The sequence below is a fragment of the Oryx dammah genome, unplaced genomic scaffold, assembly GCF_014754425.2.
Source record: "Oryx dammah isolate SB20612 unplaced genomic scaffold, SCBI_Odam_1.1 HiC_scaffold_23, whole genome shotgun sequence".
NCBI lineage: Eukaryota > Metazoa > Chordata > Mammalia > Artiodactyla > Bovidae > Oryx > Oryx dammah.
This window is the reverse complement of record NW_024070207.1, coordinates 113,097,614-113,121,579: the sequence shown is the minus strand read 5'-3', so window position 1 is coordinate 113,121,579 and position 23,966 is coordinate 113,097,614. Positions and strand designations below refer to the sequence as shown.

The following is a 23,966-nucleotide window of genomic DNA, read 5'->3' as shown; positions in this document are numbered from 1 at the left end:
TTCCTGTTCTATTTGTTTTCCATAACACTTAAACCCTTCTAACACGCTATATAATTTGCCTATGTGTTAGTCTTGTTTTTATCTGACAACTCTATACATGATGTATGCTTCAAGAGAGCAGGGATTTTCATCTGCTTTGTTCACTGCAGTCACAGTTATCTGGAAGAGTTCTTGGCCTATAGTAGGTACTCAATGAAGTTTTTTGAGTGAACGAAGCGAACTGAGATAAGGAATGACTGCTGCAGACAACCACCAATTGAAGGATGATTATAAGTTCAGCTTATGGGGAAAAAATAAGAAGGTATAACCAGAGACTCCATAGGCTAGAATTTGTTGAGAGTGGTGTCAGTTTGTTGAGTTTTTTTGGTATATTTGGGGAGAGGGAGTGTTGATATTTTTGTATTTTTCCTAACTTTATAGAGATACAAGTGATATATAACATTGTGTAAGTTTAAGCTGTACAATGTGATGATTTGATACACATACATATTGCAAAATGCTTACCACAATAAGATTAGTTAATATAATTTATAAACTCACATAATTACCTTTTTTGTGTATGTGGTGAGAACATTTAAGATGGGAAAAAAGAGTTTTAGGGAAAAAGTGAAGTGGTCGATAAAGTCAAATGCTGCTGACAGTTTAGGCAGGGTAAGACTGAAAGTATGTGGTAAATTAGGGAATCAGGATATATCTTACAAGCAACAGTTTAGTCTTTTTATTTAGAATTAATGAAAGCTGGAATTCATGGGTTGATTGTGAGTTAAATGTAAGTGATAACTCTGAAGAAATTTTTCTGTGAAATGGTTAGTAGTTCACGATAGTTTTGCATAATATCAGACTTTGACTTTTTGTAGACTCAAGTCTTTTAGAGGTGTTGCCAAGGAGGAAAGTCAAATGATGAGTGCTAGAAGGAAATGACAACCCACTCCAGTATTCTTGCCTGGGAAATCCTGAGGATAGAGGAGCCTGGTGGGCTATAGTCCATGGGGTCACAAAAGAGTCAGACATGATGTAGCAACTAAACAACTTCTTCTAAGCAACTAAACAACTTCTGTATTTGGAAACTTGACTTTGCTTCTTCCACTGCCATAAAAGTAAAGTGAAGAGTGAAAGTCGCTCAGTCACGTCCAACTCTTTCAGACCCCATGGATAATAGCCTGCCAGACTCCTCTGTCTATGGAATTCTTCAGGCAAGAACACTGGAGTGGATAGCATTTCCCTTCTTCATGGGATCTTCCCAATCCAGAGATCAAACCCAGGTCTCCCGCATTGTAGGTAGATTCTTCACCATCTGAGCCACCAAGGAAGCCCGATATAAATTTCGAAAGGTCCCAAAGTCGAATATAAATGTAATAGGATTTTATCTGTAACTGTGCCAGGTAAAATATTTACACCATTTGTTTTCCTGACAAGTAGCCCAGGAAAGTTTTTCTGACTTTTATTAGAGATTGTTAACAGATGTGTATTTAGGTTATATTTTTATTCCTTTCAAGGAAAAAATGTCTTCTAGGTAGTAGCCAAAGCACAACACAACACTCCACATGCCCTCTTGTTTCATTGTATCCTACAAACTACACCGAAAGCTAGACACATTAATCAACACTAGAAAAGCCAAAAGAGCGGTATTCTCCATGACTGCTGTTGTGAATCCCTGCCAAAACTCATCATGAAATAGTATAAAAGACCAAGGGGCTAATAAGAAAGAGATGAGTTTCAGTTCTGCCTCTGGCCCTGGATAATATTGAACCTTAACCTCTGCTTTTCTTTTTAGAATAAGGATGTAAGATCTGGAGAATTTGAAGTTCTCTTATAAGCACTAATATTCCGTAAATCTTTGACCTTGTTCACCAAAGTGATATGAAAAATATATTCATTTTATTTCCCTTTACACAATTTGAAAGAACAAAATACTAACAAAATTTGTTAGTGATTTGTAAAATCATGATTTAACTGTCTCTTCTCTGATTAAATTTAGTTCATATTAAGTTCTAGACCCAAACTGATCTGTTTTTGTGCTTTCTTTATATAAGTTAAGAATGTATCTTGTCTTTTTTATTTTTGTTTTGAAGAATTTAGAGCTTAAGTACTTAATTATAAAAGTTCCATAGAAATTATATTGACTTGTCATTGTAGATTAATTTGGAGGGTTTGAAATGGTCACTGCAGTCAAATACTGCCAAGCATTGGACTTTAAACTTGGTTTATTCCTCTGATATATATAATGCTCTGGTTGAAAAATAAATTCTATCAGTTGAGTATGGTTATTTTGATGCTAAGTAACTGGCTTAATTTTTAAAATTTGACTTCTGGCATTACACCTGTTTTACATTTTGGGGGGAACTTTCATACACAGCAATGTGATGACTTTATTGCAATTTTTATTTTATGTCACTTGAAGGAGAAGAAAGGAAAAGAAAAATAGGAAAAAAATCTTTAATTTAGTTCCATATTGAACTAGATGCTTTGCAAGTATTGACTCATTGAGTTCTCACAGAACAGGTATCTTTATCACCATTTTACATATGAAACATGAAGTAACTTGCCTAAAGTTATTCACGAGTATGAAAATTATCATTTGAATCTATGTTTGTTGTAATACAAAAGCCCTTCTTGTTTCACTTTTATCTTGTTCCTTTGTTATACTACATTTCCTTTTGAATGTGGACTGATTCTTCAGAATTTTGAGGAAGTAATTCTTTGGAATGCAGCATATATAAACATATATTTGTACTTGGGTGTTTCTCTTCAAATGCTAAAGAAGAATACCACTTTTCTGTTTCTGGCCTTGACACGTCAAATTGCTATGTAGAATTTTATTTCTAGAAGGTTTATTTCTCATTCTACTTTAAATACATCAATGAGATATATTTTAATATCACTGAAAGAATGCTAGGGGAAATGTTTACAAATCACAAAACCCGCAATTTCAGTGGAGCTTCTATTTAAATAATATTTAAAATTTTTGAAATAAACAACACTTATTTTAAAAAACCAGCTCCTAACATTTCTTAAATAAAATCTAAGGCTAACAAAATCCTTTTTTTTTCTTCTTATTTTAAATATCAACGAATGAAACAACAGACTTTCCCAGAGGAAAAGCCTCAGATAGGAATCACAGTTGGTTAATATCTTTATTGTTTATTTTCAATTCATGGTTTACTTGTCTATTTTTAACATACATCCTGCTATTTTTCACACCTCATCTTTCTTACGTTTTTTTATGGCTTTGCCAAAATGAATCTATACTTTGAGGGGTTTTTTTGTTTTTTTGTTTTTTTAACAAGTTGCTCAGTCGTGTCCGACTCTTTGCGATCCCATGGACTACATAGTCCATGGAATTCTCCAGGCTAGAATACTGGAGTGGGTAGCCTTTCTCTTCTCCAGGGGATCTTCCCAACCCAGGGATCGAACCCAGGTCTCCCGCATTGCAGGCAGACTCTTTACCAGCTGAGCCACAAGGGAACAAATCAATTTATGTTCCATGTTGTGCCATAACCTTATTAAAAATGTTCAAAAGTATTATTTATAGAAAAAGTTTATTTTACTATTTATAGTGGAAGTTTAATCTTTTCTCTCATTTTTAGCATTAATACCTATTTCTAATTGTTTCTACATTTTAGGACCATTCTGTTTTGAAGGGATCAATGAGATATCTTTATATCATTGAAAAGCTTTTAAATATTTAAGGCATAAAGGTTGGGATGCTAAGGAAAGAAATGTATTTTTTGAGATCTTTTCCTTTATCTAAGAAGGCGGTTGAACTAATTTCTTCTTTCATGATAAGGAAATATAGGACAAAAGTTATTTCTATACCAGGGAAAAATTATAAAGGCAGAGAAAACTACCCCAAAACCCCAAACACTACCAGATGCTTGCTGTTTGGTCGTATTTCCTCTTGTGTGCTCACTGCTCCCACTTGGCACCTCTTGTTCCAGAAATGAGCAGTGATGTTAGCAAGGCTGCTGTTCACAGACTGCCCCTCAGGCTCAGCAATGTCAACCTGAGAAATATTAAGGCCTTTCAGATTTCCTGATTAACTCTTAGCTTTTCTTATTAGCTTCTAATTTGTTTAGGATTTCTGAAACAATAACCTTTCCATAAATGCTTTTGTTTGAAAAGAATGTACAATAAGTTTTCTGTAGTATCAATAACTTTTTCATTAGAAGTATAAGCATTATATTATCCATAAGATTTGAGGATAGTTGCATATTTTAAGATCTAAATAGGATAGTTCCTGTAATAGCCATTTATTAATGAGCCAAGTATTTTATCTTTTTTAAAAAACTTTTAACTTTTGGCATCGAAAAGTTTTCATGCCATGAATTTAATTTCCTTTAAGTCAGCCACGTTTTTTTTTTCCAAGTAGCCTAAGCTCTCGGGGTTTCTTGAGACTGAGAAATTCCTCTCTTAATTTTGTTTTCAAACTGATCGTGTTCAGCAATTCTGTAATGATACATTTCTTTATCTCATTAAGTCATGATTGAGCATTCACCTTTGGTAACTCACAAAGATTGGAACCTGTCAGCCTTCTTTTATTTATGTATGTGTATAGCCAAGATCATAATACCAAATATTAATATCTGCTAGCTAAGAATGGTTGTTATTATAGTTATATGTGATTTACCTTTAAAATGAAAACGTTAGGGGGATTCACTACAAGATAAAATTTATGTTTTCCTTGCTATATGTTTAGATTATTTTTTTTGGACACTTAATCTTGAGTGAGAAAGTGGTCCTACTTGAAATGTGAATGATCAGGAAAGTGGAAAACATGCCTTAGAATTCAGTTTGCTACAGGCATTCAGTTATCAAATAGATTTTTCTTTTGGTACATTTTAAAGATCAAATGAGCATTTTTTTTTTAAAGAATTTATAGGGAAAATCATGCTGTACTTCATCACTTCTGAATGAAGTTTTAGATTTTATTAACAGTCTTTGACCTTTGTAAAACTAGGAACCCAAGCTCTTTCTAATCATGCCAGAAGCACTTTGAATTCTTAATTGAAATGCCAATTTTTATGCTTCAGTGCAGCAAAAATGGTCTTGGGTGGTTTTTTTAAAATGATGTTTTCCTACAAGTACTTAAATCTTACATCATTAAAAAATAGTTTTATTGAGGCCTAATTTACATTCTATAAAATTTATCCCCTTTAAGTTTAATGAGTTTTAATAAATTTAGATATAGCTATGCAATGATTTCTACAATCACACATTTTAGAAAATTTCCATCAGTATAGGTTTGTTTAAAACTGGATCCTGCTTACAATTAAAGAGGTTAATTTTTTTAACAGAGAACACAGATTAATTAATTGCATATATTTTGCTCTAATTAACATTATTTGAATTCTTAATGACTCCTTAAGTTTTAGTAAATTTTGTTAGAAAAATATACTGTTTTGAAATAGTAATAAGCAGTGGTGGAACACAGCACAAAGTAGACTGTGATATATAGAATCATTTAGAAAACAATATGTTAAAACTCCTGGAAAAAGGGCTTCCCCTGTGGCTCATCTGGTAAAGAATCCGCCTGCAATGCAGGAAACCTGGGTTCGATCCCTGGGTTGGGAAGATCGCCTACAGAAGGGAAAGGCTACCCACTCCAGTATTCTGGCCTGGAGAATTCCATGGACTGTATAGTCCATGAAGTCTCAAAGAGTCGGACACGACTAAGCCACTTCACTTTCACTGGAAAAAGAAAGGGTCATTAAATAAATGGAATTGGGGCACTTGATTAAGCCTTTCTAAAATAAATTATGATGGAGCACTACCTGTTCACTAAAGTAATTTTAGGTATATTATTTATTTAAGCGAGAAGCATTAGTTCATAATGAAAATGGAGAAAATATAGACAAAATGGTTTCTAGATGTAGACTTATTAAGTGTTTTAAAATGTGCAATTAAATGCAAAGAAATATACTGTTTGACTATATAATATTGAAAAATATGATTAAGTATAAGATAGATGACAAACTGGAAAAATACTTGTAGCAAACAGTTATGAGAAGTATAGGGTTAATGTGTACTATGTGAATATTACATTTACATTAAAAAATGAAACACCAAAGTACAGTAGATGAGCCTATAATAAACAATTTAAAAAAGAAGAGACAGGGATCCCTTGATGGTCCAGTGGTCAAGATTTTGTCTTCTAATGAAGGGGGTGAGGGCTTTATCCCTGGTCAGAGAGCTAAGATTTCTACATGTCTTGGGACCAAAAAATCAAAACATAAAACAGAAGAAATATTGCAACAAATCAAGACATTAAAAATAGTCCACATTAAAAAGAAGAGGAAGAAACAAACTGCTAAGTTGTATAATATCAAGCAACAATTTCAAAGTACCTGAAGCAAAAACTGTCAGAACTAAAAGAAGAAATAGATAAATCCACAATTACAATTGGATACTTCATCTCCTCTCTGAAAATAGAACATAACGATTAGAAGAACTGAACAACACTAGGTAACAAGATATAATTGACATTTTTAGAGCATTTCATCCAACAAATGTATAATACAAATTCAAGTGTCCATGGAACATTCAGGAAGGTACACCACATCTGCATCATAAAACAAACTTCAATACATTCAAAATAATTTAAATCAGAATGTCTTATTTAACCATAATGCAGTCAAATTAGAAATCAAACAACAGACTTCTAGAAATCTATAGATAAAAGGAGGAAATCTCAAGGGAAATAAAAAGAAATACATTGAACAGAATGAAAATTATGGTAAGTCACAATTTTTGTCAGTTCAGTTCAGTTGCTCATTTGTGTCCGACTCTTTGCGACCCCATGGACTGCAGTACACCAGGCCTCCCTGTCCATCACCAACTCCCAGAGTTTACTCAGACTCATGTCCATTGAGCCAGTGATGCCATCCAACCATCTCATCCTCTGTCATCCCCTTCCCTCACTCCTTCAATCTTTCCCAGCATCAGGGTCTTTTCCAATGAGTCAGTTCTTCACATGAGGTAGCCAAAGTATTGGAGTTTCAGCTTCATCATCAGTCCTTCCAATGAATATTCAGGACTGATTTCCTTTAGGATGGACTGGTTGGATCTCCTGGCAGTCCAAAGGACTCTCAAGAGTCTTCTCCAACACCACAGGTCAAAAACATCAGTTCTTCAGTGCTCAGCTTTCTTTATAGTCCAACTCTCACATCCATACATGACCACTGGAAAAACCATAGCCTTGAGTAGACGGACCTTTGTTGGTAAAGTAGGTACAGTAATGTCTATGCTTTTTAATATGTTGTTTAGGTTGGTCATAACTTTTCTTCCAAGGAGCAAATGTCTTTTAATTTCATGGCTGCAGTCACTATCTACAGTGATTTTGGAGCCCCCCAAAATAAAGTCTGTCACTGTTTCCACGGTTTCCCCTTCTATTTGCCGTGAAGTGATGGGCCAGATGCCATGATCTTAGTTTTCTGAAGGTTGAGTTTTAAGCCAACTTTTTCAGTCTCTTTCACTTTCATCAAGAGGCTCTTTAGTTCTTCCCTCACTTTCTGCCATAAAGGTGGTATCATCTGTGCATCTGAAGTTATTGTTATTTCTCCCGGCAATCTTGATTCCAGCTTGTGCTTCATCCAGCTCAACATTTCTCATGATATGCTCTGCATATTAGGTTAAATAAGAAGGGTGACAATATTATAATTATAATAATACAATTTTTATATATGACAGTATAATAATGCAATTTTTGTGGGACACAGCTAAAGGAGTTCTGAAAGGGAAATTTGTAAAAACTGCTTATATGAGAAAAAAGATCTCAAATCACTATCTAAGCTCTCTTCTCAAGAAAATAGAAAAATCAACAGGCGTGGGCATAAGGTTTCAGTTAAGCAAGATGAAAAAATTCTAGATACCTGGTGTAGAAGATTGTACCTATAGATAATAATACTGTCTTTCAGTTCAGTTCAGTTCAGTTGCTCAGTCTTGTCCGACTCTTTGTGACTGTCTTTAGCTGGTCCTTTTTGTGATTCCAGTTGTCTTGCTGTTCACACTGTTTGTACTGTTCACTGAGCTTAGGGTAGATAAGGTACGCACTAAGAGACTGGAAGAAGACTTGAGGAGCCATAGGAACTGCAGATGTGTTTATTCCCTCCTGGCTGGCATGACAGCCATAACACAGCCTCTCTCCTGCCTGACACAGCAGCCATAGCAATAGCCATAACATAACCATAATGTAGCCACAGCGTAGCCATAAGATAACTTCATGTAACATAGCCATGATGTCACTCCCGTGTAGCCCCAATGCTGTAGTAGCCAGGGCTTTCATGGTGAAGCTCATACAGGCGTACTGCACAAGGTAGCCGTTGACCAGGTGAGTACCTTGTGGCATGTGTGTGCAGTACTATAAGTGATCTCAGCTGTTACATAACTGTGGGAAGCCACTGTTTACAGAACATGGGGCGAGGGGGTGAGAGAGACTGACTGGCGCCATCTTCTTAATTTCCCCACACTGTCTTTTACAGTTAAATTTTTAAGAGGTTAGATCTCATGTTAAGTATGCTTAAAAGAATTAAAATAGAAAATAAGCCCAAAGCAGCAGAAGGGAGCAAATAATAATGATCAAAGAACTAAATGAATGAAAATGGAAACACAGTATGTTGAGAAGTCAATCAAAATTAAAAGGATAACAAGAAATACTGCAAATAACTCTTTATAAATACATTTGACAGCTTCGATGATATGACTCAATTCCTTCAAAAACACAAACTACCTAAACCAGTTGGAAAATTATCAAGGAAATTAGATAGCTCTTAAATATAGATAATAAATACATAGGGAAAATACATATAACTTTGGGAAAATACCAATTAAATCTGTGATATCGGGGGCTATAGCTATTAGAATGGCCAAAATAGGTAAGTGAAAAATATGATTTTTAAAACTATAACTAATAAAGAGCCTCTCATATGGACCCCTATGACAATGGGACGTGCTTGAGTTCTAGAGTTTTTCTATAAGAGAGACATTCAGATTGTAACCAGGAAGCAGTTTTATATAAATTGCCTTAAGAGTTATCCGAAGCACTGAAGTTCTAGTTAATCTGACTAGATTTTTACCCCCATATCTTTTCTTTTTGTGTTCTTGTTTTCTTTAAAATGGGCTTCCCATATAACCTCTGGTCCCATAAAAACCTAATTGGCATTCATAGACAAGAAAGAGGATAAAGAATAATGGAAGTAAAAGTCACTTAGTTGTGTCTGACTCTTTGCGACCCCATGGACTATAAAGTCCATGGAATTCTCCAGGCCAGAATACTGGAGTGGGTAGCCTTTCCCTTCTCCAGAGGATCTTCCCAACCCAGGGATTGAACCCAGGTCTCCCACATTGCAGGAGGATTCTTTACCAGCTGAGCCACAAGGGAAGGCCACTGTAAATTCATTTGGTGGCAAAACAGTTGCTTGGGAAGACTGCTGTTGTCTGTAACATTCTTGAAAATATAAACCTTGTTCAGTTCAGTTCAGTCACTCAGTCATGTCCGACTCTTTGCGATCCCATGAATCGCAGCACGCCAGGCCTCCCTGTCCATCACCAACTCCCGAAATTCACTCAGACTCATGTCCATCAAGTTCGTGATGCCATCCAGCCATCTCATCCTCTGTCGTTCCCTTCTCTGCCTGCCCCCAATCCCTCCCAGCATCAAAGTTTTTTCCAATGAGTCAACTCTTTGCATGAGGTGGCCAAAGTCCTGGAGTTTCAGCTTTAGTATCATTCCTTACAAAGAACACCCAGGGCTGATCTCCTTCAGAATGGACTGGTTGAAGCTCCTTGCGGTCCAAGGGACTCTCAAGAGTCTTCTCCAGCACCACAGTTCAAAAGCATCAATTCTTCGGCTCTCAGCCTGCTTTCTTCACAGTCCAACTCTCACATCCATACATGACCACAGGAAAAACCATAGCCCTTGACTAGACGGACCTTAGTCGGCAAAGTAATGTCTCTGCTTTTGAATATGCTATCTAGGTTGGTCATAACTTTTCTTCCAAAGAGTAAGCATCTTTTAATTTCATGGCTGCAATCACCATCTGCAGTGATTTTGGAGCCCCCAAAAATAAAGTCTGACACTGTTTCCACTGTTTCCCCATCTATTTGCCATGAAGTGATGGGACCGGATGCCGTGATCTTCGTTTTCTGAATGTTGAGCTTTAAGCCAACTTTATCACTCTCCTCTTTCATTTTCATCAAGAGGCTTTTGAATTCCTCTTCACTTTCTGCCATAAGAGTGGTGTCACTTGCATATCTGAGGTTATTGATGTTTCTCCCAGCAATCTTGATTCCAGTTTGTATTTCTTCCAGTCCAGCATTTCTCATGATGTACTCTGCTTATAAGTTAAATAAGCAGGGTGACAATATACAGCCTTGACGTACTCCTTTTCCTATTTGGAACCAGTCTGTTGTTCCATGTCCAGTTCTAACTCTTGCTTCCTGACCTGCATACAGATTTCTCAAGAGGCAGGTCAGGTGGTCTGGTATTCCCATCTCTTTCAGAATTTTCCACAGTTTATTGTGATCCACACAGTCAAAGGCTTTGGCATAGTCAATAAAGCAGAAATAGGTGTTTTTCTGGAACTCTCTTGCTTTTTCCATGATCCAGCGGATGTTGGCAATTTGATCTCTGGTTCCTCTGCCTTTTCTAAAACCAGCTTGAACATCAGGGAGTTCACAGTTCACGTAATGCTGAAGCCTGGCTTGGAGAATTTTGAGTGTTACTTTACTAGCATGTGAGATGAGTGCAATTGTGTGGTAGTTTGAGCATTCTTTGGCATTGCCTTTCTTTGGGATGGGAATGAAAACTGACCTTTTCCAGTCCTGTGGCCACTGCTGAGTTTTCCAAATTTGCTGGCATATTGAGTGCAGCACTTTCACAGCATCATCTTTCAGGATTTGAAATAGCTCAACTGGAGTTCCATCACCTCCACTAGCTTTGTTCGTAGTGATGCTTCCTGAGGCCCACTTGACTTCACATTCCAGGATGTCTGGCTCTAGGTGAGTGATCACACCATCGTGATTATCTGGGTCGTGAAGATCTTTTTTGTACAGTTCTTCTGTGTATTCTTGCCACCTCTTCTTAATCTCTTCTGCTTCTGTTAGGTCTATACCATTTTTGTCCTTTGATCCCTGTCTCCTGTACAGTGTCATGAACTTCATTCCATAGTTCATCAGACACTCTATCTATCAGATCTAGGCCCTTAAATCTATTTCTCACTTCCACTGTATAATCGTAAGGGATTTTATTTAGGTCATATCTGAATGGTCTAGCTGTTTTCCCTACTTTCTTCAATTTAAGTCTGAATTTGGTAATAAGAAGTTCCTGATCTGAGGCACAGTCAGCTCCTGGTCTTGTTTTTGTTGACTGTATACAGCTTCTCCATCTTTGGCTGCAAAGAATATAATCAGTCTGATTTTGGTATTGGCCATCTGGTGATGTCCATATTTAGAGTCTTCTCTTGTATTGTTGGAAGAGGGTGTTTGCTATGACCAGTGCATTTTCTTGGCAAAACTCTATTAGTCTTTGCCCTGCTTCATTCTGCATTCCAAGGCCAAATTTACCTGTTACTCCAGGTGTTTCTTGACTTCCTACTTTTGCCTTCCAGTCCCCTATTATGAAAAGGACATCTTTTTTAGGTGTTAGTTCTAAAAGGTCTTGTAGGTCTTCATTGACCTGTTCAACTTCAGCTTCTTCAGTGTTACTGGTTGGGGCATAGACTTGGATTACTGTGATATTGAATGGTTTGCCTTGGAGATGAACAGAGATCATTCTGTTGTTTTTGAGATTGCATCCAAGTACTGCATTTCAGACTCTTTTGTTGACCATGATGGCTACTCCATTTCTTCTGAGGGATTCCTGCCTGCACTAGTCATCTGAGTTAAATTCCCCCATTCCTGCCTGCAGTAGTCATCTGAGTTAAATTCCCCCATTCTAGTCCATTTTCGTTCGTTGATTCCTAGAATTTCGATGTTCACCTTTGCCATCTCTTGTTTGACCACTTCCAATTTGCCTTGATTCATGGACCTGACATTCCAGGTCTCTATGCAATATTGCTCTTTACAGCATCGGACCTTGCTTCTATCACCAGTCACATCCACAACTGGGTATTGTTTTTGCTTTGGCTCCATCCCTTCATTCTTTGTGGAGTTATTTCTCCACTGATCTCCAGTAGCATATTGTGTACCTACCGACCTGGGGAGTTCCTCTTTCAGTATCCTATCATTTTGCCTTTTCATACTGTTCATGGGGTTCTCAAGGCAAGAATACTGAAGTGGTTTGCCATTTCCTTCTCCAGTGGACCACATTCTGTCAGACCTCTCCACCATGACCTGCCCGTCTTGGGTTGCCCCATGGGCATGGCTTAGTTTCATTGAGTTAGACAAGGCTGTGGTCCTAGTGTGATTAGATTGACTAGTTTTCTGTGAGTATGGTTTCAGTGTGTCTGCCCTCTGATGCCCTCTTGCAACACCTACCATCTTACTTAGGTTTCTTTTACCTTGGGCATGGGATATCTCTTCACGGCTGCTCCAGCAAAGCCTTGTACCAATATATATTATTTGTATGCCAAACTGTTTGATAAAGTATGTGAAGTGACAGAAGCCATTAGTTTAGTACAAGTGAAAAGCTACTCAAACTCACAGCAGTTGGTATATCAGTGTTTTACTCTGGGATGTGGAATCTGGGAGTCAGCCTTCTTCTGTTTGAATACTAGCTTCACTACTTACTAGTTTTCACTTAAGTTTGCTGTACCTCAAGTGTCTCATATGTAAAATGGGAGTAAATAATAGTGTCTTGGAAAAGGAAATGGCAACCCACTCCAGTATTCCTGGGAAATCCCATGAACAGAGGACCCTTGTGGGCTACGGTCCTTGGGGTCCCAAAGAGTCGAACATGACTTAGTGACTAAGCAAACAACAGTAATAGTGCCTATAAGAGTTGTGAAAATTATTTAGTACATGTAAAGCAATTAGAAGACTAACTGGCACATAAGTCCTCAGTAAGTGATAGCTGTCATGAGACTAAGCTCTAGATTGTGACTATTTCTAGATGATACTGGAATCAACAATGTTAGTTTCATTTGAAAATAACCCAAAATGTCTTTGCTTAAGTATGCCGTTTTTTATTTTATTTTAGATGTAGTAAAGAGCCTTTGTGAGTACCAGAGAACTTTTAAGTATTAAGAATTTAAAAAAGAGAGTAGTATAATGGAAAGCAAGCATTGTTTCTTATATTTAATTCTCTTCCAAGCATTTCTCTTAAATTTTTTTCCTTAAGTACCTTCTGAATATTTTTATCACTATGTAATCTTAAGAACAATTCATTTCACATTATTCAAAACCTTATTTTACACTGTTGTATTTGGAGACCTTTCGAAAGCTGTTCCGATTAATCACAATTTTCCTTTTCCCTTTATAGATCACCATTTGCTGCTGTCACAGACTATTCAGTTACAAGGAATAATGTCATACAGCTCTGCTTGGAATTAACAACAATCGTGCAACAGGTATTAACTGGCAAAATTTCCTTCTGTTAATTTATTAGTATCATATTCTTTTTAATATAAATTTATTTATTTTAATTGGAGGCTAATTACTTTATAATATTGTACTGGTTTTGCCTATTTAGCAAGCGTTTATAAAATACTGATTTGGGATTTTTCTCATTCAAAGGCAAATGGTTCATTAGAAATCAAATACATAATTCATTGGAAAACTGTGCATATAATAGCCCAGTAAACAAGGGTTTTATTTATCAGTAGATATAAAAGTAACCTGAACCTCTAGAGACAGTATTATATCAATAATAATTGAGGCTGTTAGTCTTACACTTTTAGTGGGGATGAATAAACTGTATTGGCTTTCACAAAATTAAATTGCCCCATTTGGATAGCAATCTGAGACTTTTGCTCCAAATGCCATTAGTTCCTTATTAATACAACTAACTACAGTTTTATTTATATAGGTATACATAATAAATATACATAATAGCCTTTCATTATACTTACCATTTAAGTGATCTGTTTACATGACCCAGTTTTTTTACTTTGAATTCCAGGCAAGAATACTGGAGTGGGTTGCCATTTCCTTCTCCAATTATTTAAACCAGGAACCACCAAATCAAATGTGTCCAGGAGTGCAGCAGCTTATACAAATGTCCTGTCATAAGATATGAAGAAATGGTAGAGGAAGGAATTGACTAGTACATATACTGCAAAAATTTGTTTAAATCTAGCAAAACATATCTGAGAGGTGTAAGGCCAGCACGCACCACTCTGTAGAAGCCTGATGTCAACATAGTGCTGCTGCTACTTTCTCATTATTTGTTAACCTATCCAGTGATGCAGAAATAGGTAAAGCAGAGGATAAAATGTGATGATACAGAAGATTATTGAGGAAATTAATGATTTAAGTTATCCTTTTACTCCCTGTGTTTATTACCAAGGATAATTAAGAATTTCCTATATTGCCTATATTTTCTCAAATAAGAAATTTTATCAGTACAAATTTTAATGTTTCAAGTATATTTTCTGTTGTACTATATAGATTTTATTAGCGCCATTTCTCTGAAACTGCAGGTCTATAGAAAGGAGAGTTAAGTTTGTGACTTTTAATTGTGGAATATAAGAGACATTCATCATTCTGTCATAGCAGTAAGAAAGTCAGTAACTCATTGCTATTAGTCACAGACATTGATGAAGATGATAAATATTTTATGAGCTTTGAAATACTATTGTACATGTCTTCATATTTGATATCAGTGAATTTTATTTCTGAATGTCAAAGATTTCTGGATAATAGGGAGGAGAGTGGCATTTGAGGGTGAGGGTCAGCAAATGTTTACTGTGAAAGGCCAAATAGTATTAAGGTTTTGGAGGCTTTATGATATAGGCTATATGGTGTTTGATCCAACTGCTCAATTCTGCTGTTACTCTGCAAAAGCAGCCACAGACAGTGTGTATGTGAAATAAATGGGCATAGCTGTGCGCCAATAAAACTTGTGCTACAAAAACATGCAGCAGGTTGAATTCAACCCTGGGCCACAGTTTGCTGACTTGTGTTCTAGAGCTATGCTAGTCCAGTGTGTCCAGTGTGGTTCATGGACTAGTGGCATTATCACAAAGAAACTTGTTAGAAATTCAGATCCTTGGCACACACTCCCAAATTTACTGTGGGAAATGCCCAGGAATCTGAATGTTAACTAGTTTGTCAGGTGATTCTGGTTCTCGTACACTGTTCTAGGGCATAGGAATGAGAAAGCAGTAATATAGTCTATGGGTAATTTTTCCTGTAGTTCTGTATTATCAGTGACATTGCTTCAAAAGAATGTTTTCTAAAGTGACTTTTAAAGCCATTAAACTTGACCAGAGACTTAAGATATGGATAGCAGACTATTAGTTTCTTCTCTTTTACTATGAAAACAATTTTCTCTGCTTTAAGGGTACCTACTGTACAGTATTTCTATGATAATCGTTCATAGTATATTAGGTATGTGTTCAGGAGTAATCTATATGCAAATAATCCTTGTTTTGCATTTTATGTATATAATTATATACATATAATAATTTGCAAATGATTATTGTCTGCTACATGACAAGATCTGTGATAATCATATTATGTGTATTTCTTAATGTTTTCATTTATGCATGAGACCCAAGACAATTCAAATACTGTGGAATTAAATGGGCGATTTAAGAGTTTGTTTTTTTAACTTTTATACATGAGAAACTCATACTTATTGTCAGTTGAGAATGCAGTCCATCTAATGTCACCTTCTAAAATAGTGTAATTTCCATACATAATTATGACAGAAAGTGGGTGTTTTTAATTTCTTGTATCTCTTTTAAACATCTGAATCTAGATAGCCAGTTTAAGGTTAACTTTTAAGTAACTGGCCCATTGTTGCCTTGTAAACAAAGACTGCAATTCTTCTAAATGGCATCTTTGAAAAGTTTTCTTGAAAATATTGAAGGAGAATCAGGTGTATTCATTTTCACTGAATTCATTCATACCTAATTTTTTCCTATATTAAAATAATCTTATGTTGTTAGATTTAAACGAACTCATCTTTTAAAAAGTTACATTTCTTTTAATATTACCTATAAAGTCAAAAATGGACAGTTTTATATGTTTAGAATTCACAGGTTCTAGAATTGTCACGATAACCTTCAGATGTTACATTCAGAATGGCTGAAATGATTTTCAGTGACTTAAAATTTCCTGTAGAGGCATGTGCAGGGGTGGAAGTGCAGTTTGTGTAGAATATGACTAACCCACCCATTCCGCTATTTTAAGAACCTACCATCTAAGTAACAAGTGATGCAGTTCTCATTTCCAGAATGTATGAACACCTGCTATAGACATCTACTTCATAGAAAACATATGCCATTCTGATGTTGCCCTCAGCGGCTTGTTCATGCTCACAACAGGACCTTTTAACAGCTACACTATTTGGCTCAACGTTCTCTTTAGGAAGCCTACTTCAAGACATAATGGGTTTGAGTTTTGCTGTTTACAGATCAGGAAACATTAGGTAGAATAGAGAGAGATGTTTTTACAGCTTGAACTTTAAGTACATTTTGTCTTGAACAAATGCAGAATTACTGAAATTATCCCCAAATAATTGAAATACTCCAAGTATGCTGAGGACATAGAAGGACTTGCTGTACCCTCCACCCACTGTACACTGTTTTGAAGAGGATGCCTTGCCCTTCTTAGGACATTTTGCCCTGATATAACCCATTTATTTATTTATTTTTTAACGTTCAGTAGCTCATAATGTTTGTCATTGTTCCTTCTATCTCACCCTCATTTCCTGATCACATGTCCTGTTCCACATGTCACTTTTAAGATGTTTCCAAACAGAAAGTTCTCTGTACATGAATGTTCTTGGTTCTTTCCTTGCCTACCCCATCCCAGTATGTACCTGACTTGATGTCATAATTCATTTACTTTAACTCTTTTCTGTTGTACCTTAAAGGAAATATTAGATGTGAATTTTTCTTAATAAAGCACATCTTCATGACATTCTGGTTTAATCTGCTTACAAGTATTGAATGGATCACGTTCAGACTAGTCATCCTAAAGCCCTGCTCAGATTCTGTCGTTTTCAGCAATTTTCCCCTAATCTCCAAACTGATTACAAATTCCTCTCTTTGGAATTCAAAGGACTCCGAGTATGGTTCTAACATAATTTTGATTTTATTCTCTAATTCTCCTTTGTATCTTAATTGTACTCTAGTTCATGTGGATGAGTTATTGGTAAAATAGATCTTGTAGTTTCATCTTTTTATGTTTTGAGGATGCTTCAGAACATTCCCCATATATCTTTTTATCTCTGCCTGCCAAAATCATGTCCCATCCCTTAAGGCTTCTAGGGAATACCACCTCACTTGTGAAATTTTTACCATTTCTCATAATTGTTTATATTCCCCTACTTTGACCATTTATATTTAATATAATAACTGATGTGGTTGGGATTAAATTAAATATACCACCCTGCTGTTTGTCTTCTTTGTCTCCAGTCTGGTCTTTGTTCTTTTTTCTGCATTGATTATCTTATATGATTCCATTTTGTCCTTTTTATTAACTTCTCAGATCTAATTATTTGTTGTGTGGGCAAAGATGTAAATCTCTTACTTTACATGCGTTTTATATCTTGTCAGTTATATTCTGCTGTGAATCATACTTACCTTACTTCCATTAGATTGTTATCTCCTTGAGGACAGGAACAATGTGTGCTCATTACTTACTTGTTAAAATAAATTGACCTGAGCCCCAGTTATCTTATATGCTTTAGCAGTGCTCATTTATGCTCTTCCAGAAAAGTCTAGAATTTAATGCTTGAATTATTACTCATTTTTATTTCACCTCTTGTGTAAAACCTGCAGTTCTATCTCTGCTACTCATATTAAGAACCCCAGAGATATCCAGAGATACCCATCACTTTGCATCTCAGTTTATACATTAATTAAAATTACTGATCCTCATAACCATTTTCCAATGCTAGAATGAAAGTGAACAAAACTTCAGAAACACCATATGCTTTTATATAATGCTATCAAAATATATTTTTAGAGGAAACTTAATTATAGTCATGAAATGAATGTTTATAAATCATCTCTTAAATAATCTACTGTTTTCTTCTGTTATGTGATGACTTATCTTTGATACAAGGTCTTTCTGGGCTCTCTTGTCTGTTAAAGGATGATAATTAAAATAATGAAATAAAACAGTTAATTGTTTGCATCTTGATGATGAAAATATGGGTAATTTTAATTTATTTAGACTACTTTTTTGTCTTTTTCAAATTTTCTAAAACAAATTTGAGTTAGAAAAATATGAAAAGAATGCTATGTACATTGAAGAAATACTGCTTAAGTTTGATAGAAGAGCACAGCATAGATGAATACTTATTATATTTTGAAATAAATTTTGTAGTTTACAAACAGCCAGTGTCCATCTAATGGTCTCATTCAGCCATTAAATACACAGTAATCGTTGCATTCACTTGGACTTGTATGCAGTATCTAAAGACTGAATTAAACTTAAGCTGCCAGTAAAAGAGGCCAATTTGAATAAGCAAAGTGTAGATTAAAAAAATATATCTAGGGCATGCATTTATTACTAGGCTTTCAAGAAATCTCATCTGAACAGTTATGATGATAGTTATGCTTTGAAATATGCTGTACTTGAAATTATTTTTCACTCAACTTTAATTATTTTTATTCCCTTTGCAGCAAGATGAGATGATCAATATCTAAAAATAAACTGTCACAAATAGATTTTTTTTCCCTTCTTAACACAAAGCGGTGTTACTGTAAAGTAAGTGGAAAGTGCCTTTTGATATTAGCTACTTATATTTTAAGTAATGTAAACAGTAAAGGAGAAAGATACATTTCGTTTAACAAGTTCTGCTTGGAAGAATTTATTTAATCTTACTATATCTGTTTTTCTTATTTCCAGTTGTGATGGGTTTAGACCGTTATAGTTGAAGTCTTTAAAAGAGATTCTTCCCCCAGCACCTCTTTCCCACATAAGATTGATTATAATAACACATTGGAGAAAAAAAGGGAAACTGGTTTTAAAATCTTAAATGGAAAGAATTCTTACAAAGAACTGAAGCTGCAGATATTTAGAGCACTGTTAGCACCTGAAACAGAAAAGTGAGACAGGTACCCACGCACTTCTCAGCACTGAAATACTTGCCATGATGCCTACTCTAATGGGTATTAGCTTAACCTAAAATTATTCTATCTAAAATTTTTTCCAGTTCAAACACAAAAAAATGATTAATTAGATTGTCATATAGTTAAGAAATGGTCATAAAAGTATCAGTTTGCAAGGTTCAACTTTGGTGGAACTTAGAATACTTGGGGCAAGGGACAGAGGGTGGGAATGATGAGTCCTGGGAGACTTGAGGCTTAGCCCCATTGTTTCATGCATATACATATGCATAAGTATTTTGAAAATGGTCTTTTTCATTTACTATTGTGTGATAATTTTTTAAAAATTTTATGCACAGTTATTAGCTTTTCTGTCCTTTAAAAATGTTTATAAGATAGTAATACTTGTTAGTTTTAAAAATACAGAAAACCTTAAAGAATAGTTATTGCCATGTCAATTTAAGCACCAGAAGCAACTGTGCCACTGCTATGGTCTTTCCTATAATAAGTGTGGATGACACCACCCTTATGGCAGAAAGTGAAGAGGAACTAAAAAGCCTCTTGATGAAAGTGAAAGAGGAGAGTGAAAAAGTTGGCTTAAAGCTCAACATTCAGAAAACGAAGATCATGGCATCCGGTCCCATCACTTCATGGCAAATAGATGGGGAAACAGTGGAAACAGTGTCAGACTTTATTTTGGGGGGCTCCAAAATCACTGCGGATGGTGACTGCAGCCATGAAATTAAAAGACGCTTACTCCTTGAAAGAAAAGTTATGACCAACCTAGATAGCATATTCATAAGCAGAGACATTACTTTGCCAACAAAGGTCCGTCTAGTCAAGGCTATGGTTTTTCCTGTGGTCATGCATGGATGTGAGAGTTGGACTGTGAAGAAAGCTGAGCGCCGAAGAATTGATGCTTTTGAACTGTGGTGCTGGAGAAGACTCTTGAGAGTCCCTTGGACTGTAAGGAGATCCAACCAGTCCATTCTGAAGATCAGCCCTGGGATTTCTTTGGAAGGAATGATGCTGAAGCTGAAACTCCAGTATTTTGGCCACGTCATGCAAAGAGTTGACTCATTGGTAAAGACTCTGATGCTGGGAGGGATTGGGGGCAGGAGGAGAAGGGGACGACAGAGGATGAGATGGCTGGATGGCATCACCAACTTGATGGATGTGAGTCTGAGTGAACTCCGGGAGTTGCTGATGGACAGGGAGGCCTGGTGTGCTGCGATTCATGGGGTCGCAAAGAGTCACACACGACTGAGCGACTGAACTGAACTGAACAGATAATAAGTGTCTTTTAATTAACTTGTTATTCTGGCTTTCTGCCAGTTCATTTGTTTGATTTTTTTCCCCATATTTACCTATCTAATTCATTTTCTTTTTTTTTTTCTAAATCTTCATTCAAGAAAATGGAAAAATCATCTTCAGAAGTCAACATTAGTAATATTTCTTTTTGATGGACATCTTCCTCTAAATTATGTGTGTGTGCTCTCTAATCAATTTTGTTACCTTTACATTGTTTTAAATACAAATCAGTAGACTACTTATGAATTGTTCTTAAGTATACATTTTTAAATAAAGATGTATGTGAACATATTGAGTATATAATCCTTTCTGAAAAGAATGCATGCTTGAATTTAATCTAACTTGTTTTATCTTGATCCGGTTGCTATTTACTCAAGGTAAATTCCCAGGAGAAAATAAGAGGTTTTTAAGGACTTAATTGAATTGGTATTTATGGTTTAAATTGTTAGGGCATGTATTTATAAATACTAAAAAAAATTAAAATATTATGGAATTTTGTAAAAATAGGCTTAGAAGTGATTTTTAATGTTTTATTAAGGTTATACAAAAAAATTTGGCCTGTAAGTTTATTGACAATAGCTATCATATTTAACTTCATTATATTTTATCCATATAAGTATTACCTCCTTTACCTTCCTAGTTGACCTTTTATATTATTTACTCTTTTATTTTATGGCAAAATAATATAGTGGGCTTTGACATAAAGTAGATATGAATTCTAGAGAAGGCAATGGCACCCTCTCCAGTACTCTTGCCTGGAAAATCCCATGGATGGAGGAGCCTGGAAGGCTGCAGCCCATGGGGTCACTGAGGGTCGGACACGATTGAGTGACTTCACTTTCACTTTTCACTTTCATGCATTGGAGAAGGCAATGGCAACCCTCTCCAGTGTTCTTGCCTGAAGAATCCCAGGGATGGGGATGCCTGGTGGGCTGCCGTCTATGGGGTCGCGAAGAGTCGGACACGACTGAAGCAACTTAGCAGCAGCAGCAGATATGAATTCATCATGGCTCTGCTTTTTACAAACAGTATGAACTTTAGCAAATTACTTCATATCATAATTTTGTCTTCATCTATAAGGTGGATCACTTTGTTGGATTATTATAGGTGAATTTCTGTGAATATTGGAAATTGATCTAGTTCATGATCTGGCATTTTAGTGGGAGCTTAATAAAAGGCAATTTTAGTTCTCTTGTATAGCAAAAGATCTTTGGAAACCCTCAAGTCAGTTTGTTGTTTCACACAAAATTTAAAGGAGTGTTTCTCTGCTTACTTTTGGTATTGAGTGGCAATGAAGAAAGACCTGGTTCTGAAATGAGTGATTTTTTTTTTTTTTAACAGCGGTGTTAAGTTTTATTGTTAGTCTTAACATTATACATTCCCATTTAAAGTCTTCTTTATACGTGCAATGAGTGATTTTTTTAAAAAAGGATTTTGGTTTAATTTCAGATGTTTTTTAGAATTTAAGGCGATTGATAACTATGCTTCATATTCTGAATGATATTTTGAAATGTCTATGTTCAAATGGAATACAGAAGTTAATTTTGATTATTTGTGAATTTGCCCTCCCTATCCACATATTCAAGTAACCTAGAGTTGAAAATTCAAAACAGGTAAAGGTAAAAGGCGAGTGTATAATAAATAGTAAGTTATACAGAGTTTGTGTTTGAAAAGGGATATCAAGATTCAAGTAGTAGTGAGATACATGTATACTGGGGTAGGCAGGCTACATATTTTATGGTTCATGTAGTAAGTATTAAACCATATGAAAGCTCAGCCAAGGTAGACTATCACTCATCTCAAACATGGCTTTCCATATTATTTTTGCTGTATTCTCAGGGTTAGTCACTCCAGTACTGTTGCCTGGAAAATCCCATGGACCAAGGAGCCTGGTGGGCTGCAGTCCATGGGGTCACTAACAGTCAGACACGACTGAGCGACTTCACTTTCACTTTTCACTTTCATGCATTGGAGAAGGAAATGGCAACCCATTCCAGTGTCCTTGCCTGGAGAATCCCAGGGACGGAGGAGCCTAGTGGGCTGCCGTCTATGGGGTCGCACAGAGTCGGACACGACTGAAGTGACTTAGCAGCAGCAGCAGGGGTTAGTGGTTAAGCCTTCTTGAAACAGACATTCTAGGTGACCTGAAAACTGGACTTGGCTCTTGGGATTTGAAACTGGGACACTTCAGACCAAAAACCAGGACAAACTTTATATGTAATTTTTAAACAATATGAATTGCATTACTTGGCATACCTGTTGAAGGCAATATGAAAGATGCTTCTTTTTTATTTTATATTTAAGGAATATATTTTAGTTCAATACTCACTCCTTTAAGTTTTCTTCAGTTGTTTTAGCTGACAATGAGAAGCAAACCATTATCTTTTTAAACTTCTCTTTATGATCCTAATATATAATGAATTAGATAGTAGATATACAACTATTAAGCATAGTACCCAGATAGCTTGAGTAATGTTTTTTCTGAAAACAAATATGAAACCAAAAATTTAGAAAATTTGCAAAGCTGAGATTATGTTCTACGTATGTGCCTGTATCCCTTTAAGGCCTGGAATATAACATTATAATCAGAATAGATATAAATATACAGAGAAAAAATAAATCCTCATTCTTGATGTTTAAAAAATGATTATTGATATCTGCAAATTTTCTGAAGGCTCAGAACGAAAAGTAAATAAGTAATGAAATTATTACATGCTAATAAGACTTTAGGAAAGCACTATTTAGAATATTGGACATAATAATTTTTATTCTTCCAGCTTTCTGACACTTTTTGTAAAAAAAAAAAATTAAAACATATAAAATGAAGTAGATTGTTTTTACAGGTTTATTTTACAAACCTAGACTGTGTTGCATATTATCTGAGCGTCTTACCAAGACACTTTTAAAGATGTAGATATTCAATAGTATCATCAGTAATAATATCAGAAGAAATGGATGCATGGTGCCATTAGTATACTAATCAAATTCTTTTAGGTAGTAAATAACAAGATGCTATTTTTCAGACATCTGTTTTCTAACTATTATATTTTAAAATTTATGTTATATATATACACAAAACCAATACAATATTGTAAAGTAATTAGCCTGCAATTAAAATAATTAAATTCAAATTTAAAAAAATAAAGAAATTCATGTCATATATATGTTATGAGGCATAAAAATAAATACTCTTAAATTGGTCATTTAATAGCTATAACATTACCAATATTGTCTTAGTTATAATTGTGCTCTTCTCATTACCCTGCCTCTTCTAAGGGTGTTTATTATTTCATTTTTTTTTTCTGTAAAGTAATTTCATACACTTTCTGAACATTTCATTTAGTTAAGCTTGACTTTGAGCTTTGTACAAATAGTATCACTTTGCATATTACTTTTTTATTTGATAGTGTATTCTGAACTAATTCATGTTTTGTTTAGTGACTGTAGTTCTTTCACTTTCAATACGTATAATACTTAATTATATGTATATACTTC

The 23,966-nt window shown here is 35.3% G+C and overlaps 1 protein-coding gene across 5 annotated transcripts in view; it reads left to right on the top strand.

Moving 5' to 3' along the window:
- The window catches only part of CNKSR2 (connector enhancer of kinase suppressor of Ras 2), a 284,997-nt gene that overhangs the window by 76,656 nt on the left and 184,375 nt on the right, over positions 1-23,966 (top strand). For all 5 annotated transcript variants that reach the window (XM_040266671.1, XM_040266670.1, XM_040266669.1 and 2 more), the window contains exon 4: positions 13,415-13,502. In XM_040266671.1, coding sequence (XP_040122605.1) covers positions 13,415-13,502 — 88 coding nt within the window. The remainder of the gene's footprint in view (positions 1-13,414; positions 13,503-23,966) is intronic.